Genomic DNA, 19374 nt, shown 5'->3' on the forward strand with positions numbered 1-19374 from the left:
AGAATATGAATCAACAGGCATTATTTGCAAACATTCATGTGATGTTTGCGGCAAATTTACAATAGCATTCTGAAAGGTTGTGAACTAATTAAGTGGTTTCATTCTTTTTGCACATTTTTAATGCTTATCTCCTTTGTACACCACATTTTTGTAATATCTTTACTGTACCATCTTCTAGTCTGACTTTCTGTCCTGCTGATCCCACTCCTTAGGACTAAGCTAACAAGTGCAGCAGAAAAGGAATCGATCGCCATGTTTGTGCGAAACCTCCGTCAGCGCCTGTTGGTCTGTCCAGTCAGGGGAAGTGTCATAATGGGGGTGGACCCCGGCTTCAGACATGGCTGTAAACTGGCTATCCTCTCTCCTACAAGTAAGGGTTCACTCTAGACATTGCAAATCCCATAATATTTATTTTTCTATCAAGAAACATTTGGGAACTGGTGTTCATAGAAATAATTGATCTCTGGTATTTAAACATCACAACCTGGTATTGTTATGTTTTGCTTTGACAGTTCCATAAGGTATTGAACAGAGAGTTCACCCAGGAAGTTGATGAATAAAGGGAAAAGTAGCCACCACTCTGGACAATTTTACAGAAAAAGTGCAAATAAATCAACAAATTTATGTTGATGAAACCTGACACATTTTTAAATGAGGGGATTAGACAAAATCCCAGATCTTTACCTTAATTAAAATGTGCATATCCTAAAAAAATGGTCTGAAAATAGGAAAATATTTAAATTAAAGATGTTGTACCAACATGCAGCTTCATTTGTGTTTTAATTCTGCGATGATGGAATAAACTCAGAACTTTTTATCACACAATCTTAGGAAAGCATCTGTAACAACATTTCTTATCACAGCATGTGAAAAGAAACAGAGTCATTTTAGATTTGGTCCTTGTTAAAACAAATCCAATAAGTTTCAGCAGCAAATTAAGATCAGAAAAAATTATCTCTAGTGCTAAAAACTTTCTCTTAGTATTGCTCTAAAACTACACCTTATTGGCGCTAAATCAGTTACAGCCCAAGATGTTTGTTTTTGGTAATAGACAGGTGTTTACCTGACCTTACTGAGTGCATAATATGTTGCATGCTGGTGTGCTTCTCTCAGAGTGTGTGGCTTCACGCTGTGCAGAGTGTGTCGGGTCCTTCATGGTAATATTGAGGTGGCTGCTGTTAGATTGCTGCATTATTTAATTTGAGCATGTCGTTGTAGCCTCATTTCATAGAGAAAAGATTTAAAACAATAAAATAACTTCTGTTGTTTATTATTAATCAACTATTCTGTTTTTTTTTTATATATCTTTCTGTTCTAAGGTCAGATTCTCCACACTGACGTTGTGTTCCTGCACAATTCAGGGCAACAGAAAGAAGCAGTGAAATTGCGCCACCTCATGGCCACATACAGGTATTACTCCTATGGCGGGGATAATATGAACTGAACTGGATAAGATGTTGCTCACAAGGGAACAGTATAATTAACAGTATTATTTTGACAGATTATGTTCTTGTCTTCTTATCTTTTTTTCTCCGTTTCATCAAATAGTTGCACCAAAGTCGTCATTGGCAACGGTACTGCTTGTCGTGAAACTGAGTCCTTCTTCGCTGATCTGATCTCCAGACGTTATTTTCACCCACTGGACGTGTCTTACTGGTAAGATCTTAATGCAGTGCATACTAATTACACATAAATCTTGATATAAATATTATGCTGTAAGTATAATATAAAATCTGACACTACTGTGTTTTCCCAGTATTTGCAAAATTGAAATGTAAAATGTTGCTTTTTCCACAAAAAAACACCCTGATAGTTTATCTCTCTTTTGTTGCTATTTTGCAACTTAATTACCACAAAGTGAAGCCAATCAAACTTATTGGCATAGATATGAATAAATTGTAGTTTTACTCTTATGCATTATTATATATTATTATGAAACACACTGCACCTCATGAATTGCAGCATCTGTGAACCACCCATTTATTTTCTGACATTCATATGTTTGAACTTTGAACACGAGCCGTTCACTGAAGTTGTAAAGATTTAATTCTGGTGCTCAAAAAGTTGGACCGTTGCAAATATCCACATTAGGAACGTATTGGTTATACAAGTTAGGATGACATGTGGGAAACTGATCTAATTTAAAAAGCAAATAAATTTCAGAGGGAAAAAAATGCATGTTTGAAACAGAGCAAGAAGGGACGCAAAGTGCAGGCAAGCCATCAGAACTGTGTGGGGGGAGCAGAAAAGCTGGATGAGATGGAGAGACAAATTGGAATGTGTCCTCAAGTGAATACCTATTAAAGCCATCTGGAGTTCGTTTCACTTCAGTCCAATTAAACGGACGTTTTGTGGTCCAGGTCTAGTCTGTAACTAAATCCAGTCCAAGCTTCGGAATACAACTGCGGAGAAGGCCTGTCCAAGCATAATAACCACTGCCCGCCGTTTGCACCATCTCCTTTACTCACTGCAGAGCTCCATGTGTGTTTGTTGACTTGAGGTTAGCAGGGGGACCGCAGACTAAATTCATTCTGAGCACTTTTTGAATGTTTGCAAGAGTTTCTGTCCTGTATTTTTAAGTTCTTACACGTAAAAACACTTTAGAGGTCACGCTGTAGGTGCAGAAGTGAATTTCTTTTTTTTCTAACATGAAATGTTCCTTTCTAAAAGCAGAAGCAAAGTGGAGCATTTGCCAAGTTAACATCCATTTTATTATTATTTTTCCATAGTTCATATCTCCTGTTACATTTTTTAATGTAATTTATAGCGCTCCTCAATACCTTCAGATGATTTAAATATCTTAATTTTGTTCTGATCTTTCTTATGTACTGTTTGGGATTCATGATTTTTACAAGACAAGATTGTCCTTTAAAGACTGAAACACATTTCTAGCAATGAATTAATGTGAAAACAGTTCTTTACACTTTACTATAGCTTGGTTTATGGGTGATATAACTACCAACATTGTAGCCTGCATTTTCCCAGTATTTTAGTATCTTTTAAAAATGCAGTGAAAATTAATTCTTAGGAGCGCTTGACAGAAATGTATTTATTACACAAGCATCTTCATGTAGCCCCGGGAATACAGCAGACTGGTCAGGTGTAAAGTTATGGAAAAACTAAAAGCAGAATTAACTTTGAGACTCTCACAGAGCACATTTTCTTCTGAAAATGCAAAGTTTGGCATATCTGAGAATTAACTAAATGAAACTAAAATGTAACTTTTAGTTTAATTTAATGGTGCTAGATATTTCAGAAAATGAACACTGCACATCCCACTTGTCTCATCCACTTTGAAACAAGGTCTTTGCACCTGTTTCAGTGAAATCTAAACATTACAAATCATTTCTCAGTGTTAACGTCCACTTTCAGTGGCTTTCTTTAGTTGCTTTTAAAGGCTGCAGAATATATCACCATTGCCACATCCGTGTGTGCAACATTCAAATCATAAAGGACTGTTAGGATAATTGTTTGCTGACAATGTATTCTGTAGTTAATTAAGCCTCATCCTGCTACTCATTCCTCCTTCTCTGTCAGCCTTGACTGCAGTAGTTCATTAAAGCCCTCAACCTCATTTACGCCATCTGCTTCCTGTCTCCCTGTGAGCCTTCATTGTCTCTCCTCCCCCACCCGTCGCTGTCTCCCAATGCCCGTCTCTCTCTTTCTGTCTTTTCGCCTCAATGCACAGCTGAAATGACAGGCAGCAATGGTGGCCTGTAGGACATGCTTCCTTGTAATTTGTGTGTGTTTAAGTGTGCTGGGGTTGGGCACCTACATATAAAAGTGTGTTTTTGTTCATGTTACCTAAGTTTGAGTTAATTCTTTAGTAAGATTTGTGGACTATAGCAGAGGCTCATGCATATCTCATGAGTTTTTCTTTCTGCTGATGCTACAATCCTGCTGAGTCTGAGGCAATGCAATTGACTGTCCACTGTTGCTACATTGTCATTCATTTCTTTTGTAAAGTGCCTTGAGATGACATTAGTTGTGAATTGACCCTATATGAACTTAATTGCATAGTGTCAGTAAATTTTGTCTGACATATAAAATCTGGCGCTTTTGTTAATTTCCTTCATCTCCCTGTAAAATCAGTCAATACAGGCCTAACTCCAAGAATCTCCTCCTCCTCCCCCCAAAAAACTAAATTACATTGACGATAAACAGAAATGTTGACTTTGCCTTCTGTCTAAATGATGTCTAAATGTGGTTAAAAGTGAAAAATGATAAGGTGTTTGCACAAAAACTTCAACTCAAGTCTAAATGTAGTTAAAAAGTTGTCTAAACCAAGTTTTTGGTGTGTATTTCAAGGCCAAATAGAGACAACAAACATCAGACATAACTACTACTTTTAAAAGAAAATCCATAGACATCCATTGTTTCAAGGGCTAAACTCAACAACTCTCTTCTCTGACATTGCTTCTTTAATCTTAACCATAGTTGTTAAAAATTGACTTATTGTGATTAGTGTATGTATGTGAGGCGTCAGAGACCAGTCCAAGTGACTGCAGTCAGAGGCTTAGCTAAATAACTATTCCACTGCTAGCACACAGAGACGGTGACAATAAGTCCTTGACTGTCTTGCCCTCTGGCTTACTTCTGTTGGGATGAGATCATTATTACTGGCTAGCTGATGGACCTGGAGGTCAGCGGTGAGGAGACTGGATTCATGACTTCATGTGGGTTCGGGTATGTGTATCCCCTGTCATGTCCTGTGTCCAGGCATGCTCCCAGGGGCCAAGTTTAGAGACTGATGAACATACAGTGGCAGGACCAGTGATGATTGAGTGAGATCCAGGCTCTCAGTACCCCTAGAAAGGTTTGAAGGTTGGCTAGATGGAGGGACAGATGGATTTAGAGGCAGGGAAAGGCCTCAGCCTTGCTACGAGGAACATCTTTATTTCAAAAGGAAAATGAACCCATGGGTGAGTGATAATGAAAAGGTTATGTCTTTGACTTTTGAATAGACACTGGAATATTTGTGCTGAAGTGTTTTGTCTCTCTCTTTCTCTCTATCTGTCTATCCTTGGTTGGGTCTGTGTTACGTGTATTAGTACATCAGTGAGCACAGAGGTGATCAGCCTGTGGTTCTGCTGTGGTGTAATAGAAGCCCAGGTTGCCTTCAGGTCATTTGCATTATTGGGTCTGATGTCTCTGGTCTTTCTATTGACGGCTCAGATCAGCTGGCTAACCAACCAAGAACAGTATCACCATGATCGTTGAACCAGCTTTTGATACCTTTGGCAGTGTGGGCCGGTGCTAAGTCCTGCTGGAAAAGAAAGTCAGCATCTTCAAAAAGCTTGTCAGTAGATGTCTGTGTTGTGATTGTGGATTTCAGTAAACACATCAGATCAGCATCGGCAGATGACACGAAATCCCAAACTTCACACTGGATGTCAAACAACACCAACTGTGTGCCTCTTCACTCTCCTTCCAGACTCTTGGACCCTTGATTACCAAATGAAATGCAAACTCGACCACTAAACGTACTAAAGCTGCAGAGACAACAATGTCCTGTTTGCTTTGTTCTGTGATGTTCTGTCATGCTCTACAACATCTAGGAGACATTTCAGTACTGTTGAACCCACAAGCGTGTGAAACATAGTTATTGTATGACTTGTGAGCACAAGATATGTTACAGCTCAAATATTTTTGATGTTTCTTTTGGTCTAAACTTGTCATGATTTAGGGGGTGGACTGTCTGGCACCATTCCTGGCATTTGTAAGTGGTGGCCGGTGAATATCTGCCAGTCTTCCTCTTATCACCCACGGCTCTTCCTCTTCCGTTACCCAACTGAACTGGTGGCCAGCCCTTGTCTGTTCTTCTTATTTTTCACCCATTACCTTCCCCCAGGGTTACAGTGTTCACTGCAGTGGTCTTGCATGTGACGAATGTGTGATGAGTCTCCATGAAACACAATGTGTGTATATTTGTCATGTTTTAAGGGGGGGAAGGCGTACATTTGTATGTTTCTGTGCGTGGCCGAAGCACAGGGTTTTCTTGCTAGCAGATTGACATGAGTGTCTGTGAGGCTTTGCTCTTTTCAGACATGTCTCACCCTGGCAGCTGGAGTTTATATGTGTGTGTGTGACCATGCTTGCCTTCTAGCTCCTCCATGGAGACTGACGGCCCCTGACACCTGCCATTTGGACGCTTTTCTCTGTGAAAAATGTCATCGTCTTTAGACCCGACATGGATGTTTGTGTATGTGTGTGAATAAGGGAGAGAGATATGGCACATCCCTCAATTTTGCTCCCTGGGGTCAAGCTTTGCAGCTGACTGAACAATGGATCCAAGCTGTTTGAGCTGCCAGGACAGACACAGTTGGCAAGTGTGTGTATGTGTGTGAGTTTTATTTTTCTTAATTTTAGTTTTTCTGGGTTTTTTTTTTTTTTTTAGATAAATTATTTTTTTATTCGTTTTGTCTCTTAAACGAGTGGAATTGAACTCACACAAGTTGGTTGAAATCACTAATTTATTAAATGTTTAGACTGTAGCTTTTTTTTTGTCTGCAATGTAGTTTAGCTCCTTATAATTCTCTTTTCTTTCAAATTGGCTGTATTTATTATCAAAGTACTTAAAAAGATGAATAAAACCATTTGCTATTTTTCTGCAACAACGTAATATTTCCTAAACATCAACACATGATATTTTACCTTCCATGGGGAGGTTCTTTCAGATTTTTGCAAAAGCTGTAGACCTTATTTGAAACCATTCTTTAAAATGCAAATCAAAAATTTGTCCCAGTTGCTTGTTTACACATATAGCAAGTGAGCCAATCACATGGCAGCAGTCAAGTATGTTTAAGGCTCTAGATGACAGAGGCTGACTTACTGAAGTTTAAACTGAGATTCAGACGAGGGGAGAAAAAACAGATTTTAGTGAATTCAAAGTAGTATGGCTGTTTACATCAAGCTGAATTGAGTTTTCCATAGGCATTTGTTTGCACAACTCCCCGATTTACAGACAATGGTTGGAAAAAAGGGGAAAATATCCAGTGAGCGGCAGTTGTTAGGACAAAAATGCCTCAATGACGTCAGAGGAGGAGGACAGACGGAGTACTCCGAGATGATTAAAAGGTAACAAAAGCTTTAATAACCACTCATTACCACCAAGGCGTTCAGGATGCTAAGTACAAATGTCAAATCTTGAAGCAAATGTGCTGCTGCACTTCATTTCAGCTGTGACATTTAGATGGTAAAGTCAGAATGTGGTGTAAACATCATGAAATCATGGATTCAGGGATCAGTGTTTCAAAATCTGGGTTGTGGTGTCATGCTGTGGGGAACCAGTTGGTTGCCCTTTAAACCGTGCAGACTGGCCAACTCTTGTTGCTGACCACATCCATGCCTTTATGACTACAGGGTTAAGTGGACTTCCTTTATTTAGCACTTTTCTAGTCATACTGAAATAATCAAAACACTTTACACTAGAGCTGCATTCACGTAGTTGCAGTCTAACGGATGGATTTGAGTTTTGTGACGTCAAGGTGCGTTATTCTGTTCGAGGTAGAAGACGGATAGACTATGGGGGTGACTGTGGCTCAGAGCCAAGAGTAGCTGACAACTGAAAGCTCTGCTTCTCATTCTACTTGTAGGAACTCTAGGAACCACCAGCATACCTGCAACCAGGAAGTAAAGTTTTTTGAATAAATAGTCAAAGAAAAACAGGCAACCTGCCAATGGCAGCACAGAAATGCTTTGGCAAAAATATTTCCATCTTCTCATTCGGTTCTTTCTATCCTGGTAAATATTGTCCATCTAAACCAGGACTTTTAAACCAACTTCAGTCCTCAAGAGCAATGAGTTAGCTGAATCCTCTTTTCTCTATACCATCAGATTCTGCTAATTGAGCCTTTTTGGACCAGAAATTCATCTATAAGTTGCACGATTGTGTTTGTAGAGGTTAACAGTTGAAGCCCTCTATTGTTATGCAAAGGAAACCTTTCATAGAGATGTTATTCCCTTACTTTAGTTCCCCAATTCAAACTGAATGATACAGGAAACATATCATATGAGGAATGCTCTGTTCATAGGGCTCTAAAGGCTCCCACATACTTCATCCAAAGTGCTGAAATCAGCTCTCATTGACGTAGACGCGTTACAAAAATTGCATCATTCTGTTTGCAGAGAGGCATTCACCTGCTGAACTTGACACCAGGCCCAGGTCAAACTATTTCAACAGGGCTTTATGCAAAGTTTGCCACCATGTTTTATGCAGATATGTGCTCGGACAATATTTTTAATATTTTGCTTTAGCTAGTCCACTTCCTCTGTATGGTTTTGTATCTGCAGACGACCTGAATAATTAGGAATTATGTACATTTATGCAGTTTTTTCATAAAATAACTACTACTACTACAAAAAAAAAAACATCTGGAAAAAAATTGCACCACAGTGGAGGCTGAAAAGTGTGGCGCTTCCTCTCTGACTGTTTCCTAAATGGAGAGCAGAGGAAAAGGGTAGGAGTGTGGGGACCCCAGTGGGTTGGGGTGTGACGTATGCTGAAGCGAGAGGGGTGACTCCCCAGGTGGTCTGCGCTGTTGGATGAAATGTGAGTTTGTAGGTTTGTCCACAATCATGTGACCACGCTTTAACTTTTCCATAGTTGCATGGTTACACTTACAAAACCCAGTTAGCATTAACTATGTGGTCTGTGTTAAGACTAATGGCTATGCCTTGAAAGAAGAAATATAACATTCTTCTCTGTTTTTGGGCTCATTAGTGATATAATTGGCCCTATTTCTGATTCGTTAAAGCTGTTTTGAATTTTCACCCATGCCGAGTGCTCCCAGAGGCTTTAATGAGGTATCAAAATGTGTATCCATCTCCTTCACTATCGCCTTTCTTTAGGGGCAGCAAAGGGGGCAGTCGTCATGTGTCTGTGTTTGAGTGTCAAGCTCAAGGGTGTGTCTCAAATTCACCCAGCAAGGGGAAGGAGAAAGGGCAACCCGTTTGTGACTTTGCCCTGGGAAGGAGCAGCGCTGAGGGCAGACATGTGTTTGTGTGTGTTCGTGCAATTAAGAGAGCAAGCATAAGCGCGAATAAATGATAACCCTAAATGGCCAGAAGTCATCGCTTTGCACCAGGAGGCAGGCTGTGACTTTGTACCCGTCCACACGTCGGCCATCCAACCGCTGTCGACCTTCTGCTGCCTGCCAGGGCGATGCCCTCGCTATGGCGACAGTCATGGACGCTGTGGCAGAGAGGGCTCAGAGCTGTATCTATGACACTGCTGTTACTGAGATGCCCCGGCAGCAGCATTAATTAATATGGAGGTGATGGGACTCGTTGGAGAGACTTCTTTTTTTTTCCATCATTTATTCTTCCAGCTTTTGTTTTCATTTTTATCATCCAACACTGCCTTCGTCAAACACAGTGCGTTTATTAGTACCAACACCTGAAATTTCCTAAGCACTGGGAAAAACAATTTAATAAATATATAAAAAAAGTTTTCCTTTCCTGCATGTGATTAGTTTATTTGTGCAGTATAAACGTGAAGCAAGACGTGTCATGTTAATGACCAGCATCCCTTTGACCTCCTTGAAGGTCATGTGCCAGTGCTCGTTAGCGGCGTCGTTATGGCGATATGTCAGCTGTCAGCACAATGGACTGGAAGCTGACCAACAGAACAAGGGGGGGTGGGGGGGACATGACGAGATTAATAGAGAAGAGGAAGGATAGGAGGCATTGGAGAACAAGTTCATTTAAATATGAGTCTCATCAGAAGGCCTCTGTCACGACTCATTAACAACATGCTCACGGTGGGCAAGGTTGTTGTGGCACAGTCTGAGCCTCTGGTACAGGTTGTGTGTGTGAATGCTGGACAGGGCTGGACTCTCGGACATAAGCGAGGCGTTATTGACCCTGTTGTCGTGTCACTTAGCCCCGAGGAAGATCCCCCCCCCCCCCCAAGTTTCTCCTCTCATCTGAAAGAGGCGGCACAAAATAATATGACAAGTTCTGCTGAGTGTTGCCAATATCAGCGCCGTATCAGTGGCTTTGTTGCACCACCGTCCTTCCTGATCGGTGATCAAGGATAAACAGCCTTCTTCGTTGTGTATATGTTTAAATAGAGACTTGTATTAGTCATGTGTGCACAAGAAATTGTTTTTGCAGCTTCTTTTAAATTAACGTGTTTACAAAAATGTATTCAGCTGTGCATCTTTTACTCTGTTGATAATTATTTTTCTCAATAATTTGGAAAAATCTGCCACCTTAATATAAGTTAAAAAATTTTTTTAAGTTGTTTTAAATCAGCACTTTGACACATTTAATGAAAGGTAAAAATACTACATGTAAAACGCAACCAAGCAGTATTCACCAAGAGCAGTACATAGCAGTGAGCTCTAGATGGCAGTAGTGTTGCATAAATTACTGCAGTGGCACTTCATGTTCAGAAAACATGAACAGGGCTCTATAGGCTTTTTATTAAAACATCAGTCATGTCAGCAGAAAGAGAGTTTTATTCTCTAACCTTCTAAGAATGTGAATGATTTATACTTACTTCAAGAGTGACCCGTTCTGTGAGTAGATTATCTCAATCAGCCATCTGAATCACCAAATTACCTGTTCTGACCTTATGAAGTATACCGTACGTAGTTACATAGCCCAGTAATTTATATATTTTAGGCACATGCTGTGTTTTTTTTCTTTCCGTGCTGCCGAGTTTTAAATGATTAAAAGCATTTGAAAGACTGTAATTTTGTTGTTAACTTTGAGACTACTTGTCACGTTGCTATTTAGGGCATAATGTCAGTCCTGAGCACAAAAGGGCTGCTTAAGTCAGATGTGGAACCAGTTTGATAAGTTGTCAGGTGCAAAGTGCAAAGCAGTAGCAATTTTCTTCAACATGTGCCAGCATTGTGCCTGTGAAACAGAAATACCTGCCTGCATTTTTGTGTGTGTGCATGTGTGCGTGTGTGTGTGTGAACTCGTCACCTCTTGGCTTAATCACTCCATCCTCCCCCTCACCTTTACGGGCTAACCTGTTTTTTTATTTCCTGTTGCCATATTATTCTCATCCACCATTTCACTCTCATTTTTTTTCTTACCTGGTATTTTTCTTCTGAATCCTTTGAACAGCATAACCAACGAGGCCGGGGCGTCCATCTACAGTGTGAGTCCTGAGGCGGTCAAAGAGATGCCAGACTTGGATCCAAACCTTCGGAGTGCAGGTAAGAACTGCTTTAATTTCAGAACTACTCTCTAATTCTGGTAAGACTCAGATTTTCCACAATTGCGAGTTTTATCAGTGTTGTGTTTTGAAATGTATTGATTATTGTTTTAAATAATTACATTAGTGGCTTAATTTTATTTTAAGCCACATGTAGAAGAAATATATCAATGAGTCGTATTGTATCATTGATATTACCCCTTCATTTTTCATGTGCAAATGGAGGGGCACTGGGTGGCTCAGTTGGTAGAGTAAGCTGGCCTCAACATGGATGTCCTGGGTTCGACATCTAGGCATTGGCCATTTCCTTTCCTGTCGAATTATTGTTCAATAATGGCTACCAGTGCCAAAAAAATCTTTAAAAAAAACACACAAAAAAAACAAGAAAAACACTAAACAGGGTCCCTATAAAGTGATGAACATTTTAAAAAGTTAAATAACATAAGGTACAGCAGTGTTTTGTATGTCCCAAACCCCTATTTACATCTGGGATGCTTCAAATTATTCATAATGTTCAACAAAAAAGACTTCAGATTATTGGTAAATCTGTTAGCTAGCTTTTTAAAATTTATTTAAAACAACAGAAGCGTGAAGTTGTTTTTAACCACTCCCCAGCCTCACCCAAACTTTTTACATCCCTTACATCCAGGCATCATGTCGATGTCACATTGAAGTAAAACAAACAGTTTCCATTATGGGCTGCTGAGAAAAAATGCAACATTGCATAACAAATGTCTAAATTTTTAGAAATCTGAAGGTAGTCTTTCCTCTAAAAGTGGACAAAAACTGAGACTTTTTGACTCTTGGAAGAAGACAAAGAAAAAGGTTCATATTTTTTTAAATACATATATTGATAATCAATTATGTTGCAAAGTTTGAGCCAGTTTGTAATCAAAGTTGATCAAGTACCACTTTACTAAAGCTTTGAAACTTTGAATGATCACTCTTTTTTTTTAACTATCTGCAAAGCAGCCATACAATAATAATAATAATTTACCATACAATAATATTCCTATTCACTTTAAATTAAATTAGACCAATTCTTTTATCTGAAACAAAACAAACACTAAAAAAGATGCAAAAAAAAAAAAAAAAAAAAAACACTAAATATGCACTCACTGCCACCTACTAAGTTAGTTAACGAATAAAAAAATCACTCAAAATGCGTCACGCTGATTGGCTGTCAGTGGGCGTGTCAACGACATGCTCAGTCTTTTGAATATATCGGAGATATATTCAAAAGATATCTTTCGAATATCCAATCCGAATATCTTTCGAATTGGATATTTATTAATAATTTTCTGTGGTTAGATTTATTCGTAATACCTCAAAATTTTGCTTGTGACACAAACCAGCAAAAGAGAAAGAAATAACATATATTCTCTACCACTCTGAATATAAACATGTCTTTATTCCTTTTTATAGACAACCATGCAATGTTTCTTCTTCAAACACACAAAACATAATAACCTTCAATGTTTTGATTTTGTCCTTATCTATCTGTACTTCTCTGAAGCTTGACTCCTCTGCAGAGACAGGAAGCCCATCAGCTCCTACTGTATCACTACAACTACCGTATAGTCTAGAAAAGCACATCACATTAAATTACCTACTATAAACATATTAAAAGATCTCTTTTTGAGTCTGGATGTGGATCTGGATCTATGTACAAAGTAACATAGGGAAAATGGCAACTCCCAAAATATTTAGCAAACCAATTATTATTTCGACCTTGCAGCAAATTAAATTGTAAAGTAGCCTAATAAAGCTCCCCATGCATCATCACCACATCGTCCTCAGTCATTACACCGGATGTTATGACTATGTTCAGTTGTTGGTAATGTGGTTTTCAGGATATGAAAGATTAATAAAATGAACACTGTAATATCAAAAGAAAAAAAGTTTCGGAGAACAAATGTTTCCAGCAGACTTCCTCTTTAACAGGCATAAATCAAGCCACATTATTTCTTACTAAGTTTCTGTGGTCGGCTGCACTTAGACCCACATTTATTTTCTTGACAAAAGTCAGATGATGGTTTGAAAGTGACATGTTGATCCATTTCACTTTTCATTCAATGCTGTTTTAAAGCAGCTGCCCTCACCTTCTTCTTGTGCTCTTCCTGCTCTCTTCCAGTTATTTTTTTGTTGTAGTTCATGACACATAAACCATGCTGTACACCATGAAAAACTCAAATAATTTCAGTTTGACAGACAAAAAAAAAAAAAAAAAGACGCAACGCACCACCCAGCATCGCTTTCACCGTGAAAAAGCAAGCACACGTCTCTCTCTCTCTTTCCAGGCCTCAATGTGTCTGATGAGGCTTGTCATCTTGCTGTACTTTGGCTCATAAACTTTTAATAAATGTCGGGGAGTTTCACCGCTCTCCGTTTCCAAATCAACTCCTCACAGAGGGAGAAATGGGCGGAGAGTCGGGGAAACAGGATAGATGGAAAGTGTATTTGGAGGGTTCTGCTGGTGCACTGAGCAAGGTTAGGGTTGAAACTTCATCCCTGTCTAAATATTATCTCAGGCAGCAGCCTCCTGCCGCAGCCAGAAGAGAGAGAAGAGCCATTGATTCCAGATACACTCCCTCCACTGCATCTCATCCTCCTCTTGCTCTTTATCTTTTCCGCCTCTGAGATATGAATTGGACACATCTCATGCCGAATTACACTCGCGCCAACCTCGGAAATTCAAACACGTACTTTAGCGCCTGCATTAAAAAAAAAATAAAAAAAAACGCTCTGAAAAGGGAACTAAAGACAAGTCAAACTGAATCGTGTAATTTCAATAGAATACATTGCATTTTAAATTCGATATCTGCTTTTTTACATTTTTGTTCATTTACAAGTCGAAACTACTGTTTTAAATTATTTAGTTTCAGTGTAATGTTTTAAATCATTTATTTAAAAATAAATCATACAGATTTAATATATTTTCTCACTAACGAATATGAAACAGAACAAATTCCCTCATTTCTTTGCATCGACTGCATAATCATTTAATTTAGCGGTTGCAAGATGATGCTAAAAGCTACTTTGCTTGATGCAGACTGTAGATGTTTGTGTGCTACATTTCATTATGAGCCTGCAAGCTCTGGATAATACAAATTAGTGGTTTAAGGGTTCACGACTTCGCCGTCCATCAGGATGCTAAATGACGAGTGCAGAGGCTCATCATAAACGGCAGCTTTAATTATTATTATTGGGGGCGGAGGACTCACAATTAGGTTGGGCCTGCCTTCGGGGAAGCTCTCTATTATGCGGATGATTAGCATATTCAGTCATTATAAATAATGTGGTTTTGCATATTTAGCAATTAAGTCGTGTTGCAAGTTTATACAAAACACAAATGTGACATTCTCATGAGAAATATGACTTCCTGACGTGTCTTTGGGTGCGCACACGTTTTATTTTAGTGTCTATTGGAAGACGCGTCCAAGATCCACTGGCTGAACTCGTGAAGATTGATCCAAAACACATTGGCATTGGAACGTATCAGGTGAGCCTTTTAATTTATTTCATTTTGTATAAAAAACAAAATCAAACAAGGCCTTCATTTTGTTTTTTACTAATTTCAAACCCATCAGCATGTCTTTGTTTATACAAATCTATGCTCTTTGGCGTACTGTTTTAGTTTGTCATAAAGGATGTGCACGAATTTCATGCTCAAATTAGACATTTATTTGAATTTCTGCTGATTTTAAAAAAGCAATATGAGGAAGACTATAAATTATTAAGAGTTCAGCCATGACACACATAAGAACTTTAGTTTCTGCTGCCTCTCGTCCTTATTTGTCTCAGGGTTCGTGAACCTAAACCAACACGAAATCTGATTTTACGAGCTGTGAGTTTACTACGTGTCGTACTACGCCTTCTGTTCCCAGGAACTATGAATTCAGTGTCATTGTTGTTAGTAGATCCAGTGAAAACGACATGAAAGAATAAAAAACAAGCCAAGAACCTTGGATGACATGTAGAAGTCATAACTCATTGTTGTGCCTTCCAGCTAAACATGGTGAAATTTGAGTAATTTAATGATGAGACAGTCGACGCCATCTTTAAAATGTTTAATTAAAAAAAAAAAAAATCAGTTGGCAAGATATAGGGCTTAAAAGATGTGCTCCTTCAGCAAGTAAAATTGTGTAATGTGTAGAATTCCTGTTTGTGAGGATGTGAAGCTCATTTGAACATTGAGCTGTGATGCGAGACAGGATCATTTTTTATTTTTTATGGGCTGCAAGGCCGAGTAAGAACAAAGATGAAAACACTTTGACTTTTTGGTCAAACAATGATTGAACTAATAATTTACAAAACTGATAAGAATAGTTTTCTATGTAGTTTTGGTATTATTAATGATAACATATTTCCTGATGAATTAGTGAAAATTTTGTTACATGAGCTACTAATAGGTAGGACTTTGTGCATGTTTTGCACCTGCCAGACAATTTCCAATGGATTGGCTGTGATTGGGCATCAGTAAATCAAATACAATAAAAACTAAACTTTTCCATGAATGCATCAAAAATAGTCTCTCCTACAAGTTGTTCTGTGTCTTTCTCTTTTTTGCCATATAAATATCTTTAGACTAAAACACCAGAATCTGCAGATTACACCTCAAGGAAAACAAGGACTCAACGTCGGCTTGGTGCAAAGCCTGATTGGTGTAGCTTTATTTTTGTTGTATTTAGGCGCTAGGAAGAGCCTCAGTGGAAAACCACTTCATGGTACAAGAGGGAAAATAGAAGTGAGAGTTAGCAAAGACAGCAGATGGTGACAAAAGTCAAAGGCACAGGGAATGAGTGGAAGAAGCTAAAACGGACATTTGAGAGTGAAAGGAGCAGGTCAGGTTGTGCAGCTGCTTGCGTGCGTGTGTGTGTGCGTGCGTGTGTGTGTGTGTCTTGGGGAGCGTGTCAGGTCACAGGCCCTTGTCTCTCATCACATTCTGCCGGGCTCTCTTGGGTGCCCACAGTTCTGCACTTTTTGCTCTCAGATCATGTGACTGGGTCAACAAATGATAATATAACAGAGTAAATAAACTCTTGGTGCTGACAGATATGAGATGGGACATCAGTTTAACCTGCATGTGTGCTCACACAAACACTTATACACACTTTCCCTCCATGTTTCTTCTCACAGTTAGCAGGTAAGAACGTATGCACATAAATGCATGTGTAATACATAACTCTAAGTGTTTTTTTTATTATTATTTTGGATACGTGTGAAAAAAAAAGTGAGCTCATGGCTACGTTTTCTTTTGTGCGATTCATGGCATTTTGAGGTTTCTTAAAGTTTATTTCTCCTAGACCCAGAAAACATAAGGGCAGATGTAACTCTAGACAGCTGGCACAGCATGCGCTCTCTTTCTCTCTAACTCTGCTGAGCCAGTGAGTGACAGCTCTGAGAGAAAGGCGGAAATGAGCTGTGGGCTAAAAAAGTGAAGCCCATTAAATTCAGATTGGGTGTAAGTATTGGTGTGGGAACATTATTTTCACTGCAGCACCCCTGGTTTAAAGGTCTCGCTGGATATTAACGGTCTTAGACGGCAAGTGACACTCCTTTCCTCAATATTCATTTTAACAGAAATATGCATTTAATGAGTGGTGTAACATTCAGGACAGTTAAATTAACACATTTTAAAGTAGCTTTTTGCTCTTTTTATTGATCGGAATAGGCCTTAAAACAACTCTCTGTCACTTGCTTGTTGTGATTGTGGTGCTTGGTTAACAGTTGGACAATCCCTACAGCGGTGGAACTAATTGCTACTGAAAAACACACGCAAAGGCACACACTGCTGTGTAGGAAAACATTACCCACCTGCCGGATATTAAAGAAACTGTCAGTCTTCTCCTTACAGCTTTCAGACATTCCCTCACTCTTACGTTTTGACCTGTATTTTCATGTTTGTGCCTCGATGACTGATCAGTCAAACACCAGGGCTTTAAATTAGATTAACAGAATTGTTTTTGTCTCTTCAACTATTCTCTTATGACAAAGATAAACATGATTAATGACAGAGTGGCCACAAACTTAATTCAGCGATCCAGTGAACACGGTGACCTGAAAAATCGAAGCCAGTTCTTCATCGAAGCAGATGTTCTTCCACAGAAACAAAAACAAGACTGCTTTAGGGTTTCTTTCACACCAGCACTGTTTGGTCTGTTTCAATCAAACTATAGATCATCTGCCTGGAAAGTCTGGTTCATTTGAGGAGGTGTGAATGTGCAATCAAACTCTTGATGCCAACCAAAAATGCAAACTCTGGTCTACGTAAAACACTAGGACTTGGTTCGGCTGAAATGGAAATAGACAATTGTGAACAATATGCATGTAATTTATAGACTTATTATATTATTTGCTATTAGTAGCCCCTTACACAAATGAAGTTTCCCAAGATGGGAAACTTGGGATGTAGAGCTTGGCAGAGGTTCTACATAGGATGATGGCAAAAGGTGATGATTGCCTGTAGTGAAGCTCAATAAATCTGCAGGAGAACTAGTTTCACTTTAGTTTAGTGCTGAAAGGAAGCTATGAGGCTAACGCCGATTTTAGCTTTGTAATAATAGTTAACTATTGTTAACAATAGTTAACTATTGTTTATAAGTCATTTATATATAGTACCCACGATAAATATAATAATATGAATATAAAATAATATGTAATGTATTAGAGATGGTCAGGACGTACAGAGAGTTGGTGGACTGCTTTGTGTCACGGTGACCATCATCTCATCTTGAAATTAAACAAAACAAGTGAGATGATTGTAGATTTCAGATGAAACAGGATTAGATCAAACCTTATTTCCATCATGGGAGATGAAGTGGACGTGGTTGAGGAATATAAATACCTCGGTGTTCATCTGGACAGCAGATTGGACTGGAGGCACAACAGTGAAGACGTCTACAAGGAGAGAAAGATCAGACTGTACTTCCTGAGGAAACTAAGATCCTTCAAGGTTTGCAGCTAGATGCTGTAGATCTTCTACAAGTCTGTTTTTAAGAGCGTCGTCTGGTCTTCAAAAGGCTCAACAACCTGATGAAGAAGGCTGGTTCTGTTCTGGGGTAACTGGAGATGATGGTGCAAAAGGGGATTTTATATAAAATCAACAAATTCTGGACAAACCAAAATTTGTTGAATTTCCTCTTCATGAGACTGTCATAGAAAAACAGAGCGTCTTCAGTCAGAGGCTTCTTCACAACCGCTGTAATACACACCGCTACATCAACATCTACAACAACTCTGAAGAGCCTTGAATAATATGAGTTACAACAACATTCAATGTCCTTTTCGGATCGATAAACTATTTTTGAATACATATTTTTTGCTCCGCAGACAATTTAAAGTCACAGAGGTTTCTTAAATTCTTATGTAATCAAGTTGTCAGCCAGTTGCACAAGAAGCAGAACAACTCAACAACAACTTCCTTTCCCACTTAAAAATAGGAGTAAAAAATGTATGTGAGTGTATCAAGCTTAAAGCACTTCACTTTCTCATTTGCGACTCTTAAAACTTAATAATAGGTCACACCTAACACACCAGGTAAATGCATGCTGGCAGCAGCTTGGTAGCTCTTAGCAACACAAACCGCTTTGACAAGATAATTGTGTTTTAATATGGTAAGACCTTGCACACACTCTTGAAGTCGAAGCTAGCACAAAAAATCGTGCTGCATCTCTGGTAGGAGCACAAGATGCGCGAGAAGGAAGTAAAGTTTGGGTCAAGCAGCAAAAAACCAACCTGGATTCTTGATAAGGCATATTTTCAGAAAAGAACCGAGGCGTTCCTGTCCGACAGTTACGATTTTATTTCCACCTCACCAAATCTGTAGCAGAACACCCTACGTAGGTGTTTTGGCCCAAAATTGTCCGAAATATTGTGTTTTTATTTATTTATTTTTATGTAAGTTGTGCAAGTGATGTCACTTTCACAGCGGAGCCCACCGTTTCTCTCCTGCATGGGCGCATACCATCGTTCAGCTTTGATTGACGGAGCCTGGAGGGGAGATAGGAGCAGACAGAGCAGCTGGTAAAAGGAAGAGTGATAAATCGAGGCTTAAAGTGACTGATGGTTCCTGCTTTGACTTACTGAGGCATGGGAACAAAAATAAGATCTCAAGAGATGATCAGCTACAAAGCTCCTAATTGCATACTCCTATTATTTTAATTATTTCCTTGTGAAAGTCCCGGCATGATCGGTGTGAT

General features: G+C 39.0%; 1 protein-coding gene across 1 annotated transcript in view; it reads left to right on the forward strand.

Moving 5' to 3' along the window:
- Nucleotides 1-19374, forward strand: part of srbd1 (S1 RNA binding domain 1) — a 52526-nt gene that overhangs the window by 11582 nt on the left and 21570 nt on the right. Inside the window, exons 12-16 of the mRNA XM_015006995.2 lie at nt 213-370; nt 1320-1410; nt 1549-1656; nt 11083-11174; nt 14593-14675. Coding sequence (XP_014862481.2) covers nt 213-370; nt 1320-1410; nt 1549-1656; nt 11083-11174; nt 14593-14675 — 532 coding nt within the window. The remainder of the gene's footprint in view (nt 1-212; nt 371-1319; nt 1411-1548; nt 1657-11082; nt 11175-14592; nt 14676-19374) is intronic.

The sequence above is a fragment of the Poecilia mexicana genome, unplaced genomic scaffold (assembly GCF_051168715.1).
Source record: "Poecilia mexicana isolate PSO_F unplaced genomic scaffold, ASM5116871v1 scaffold_15, whole genome shotgun sequence".
Taxonomy (NCBI): Eukaryota; Metazoa; Chordata; class Actinopteri; order Cyprinodontiformes; family Poeciliidae; genus Poecilia; species Poecilia mexicana.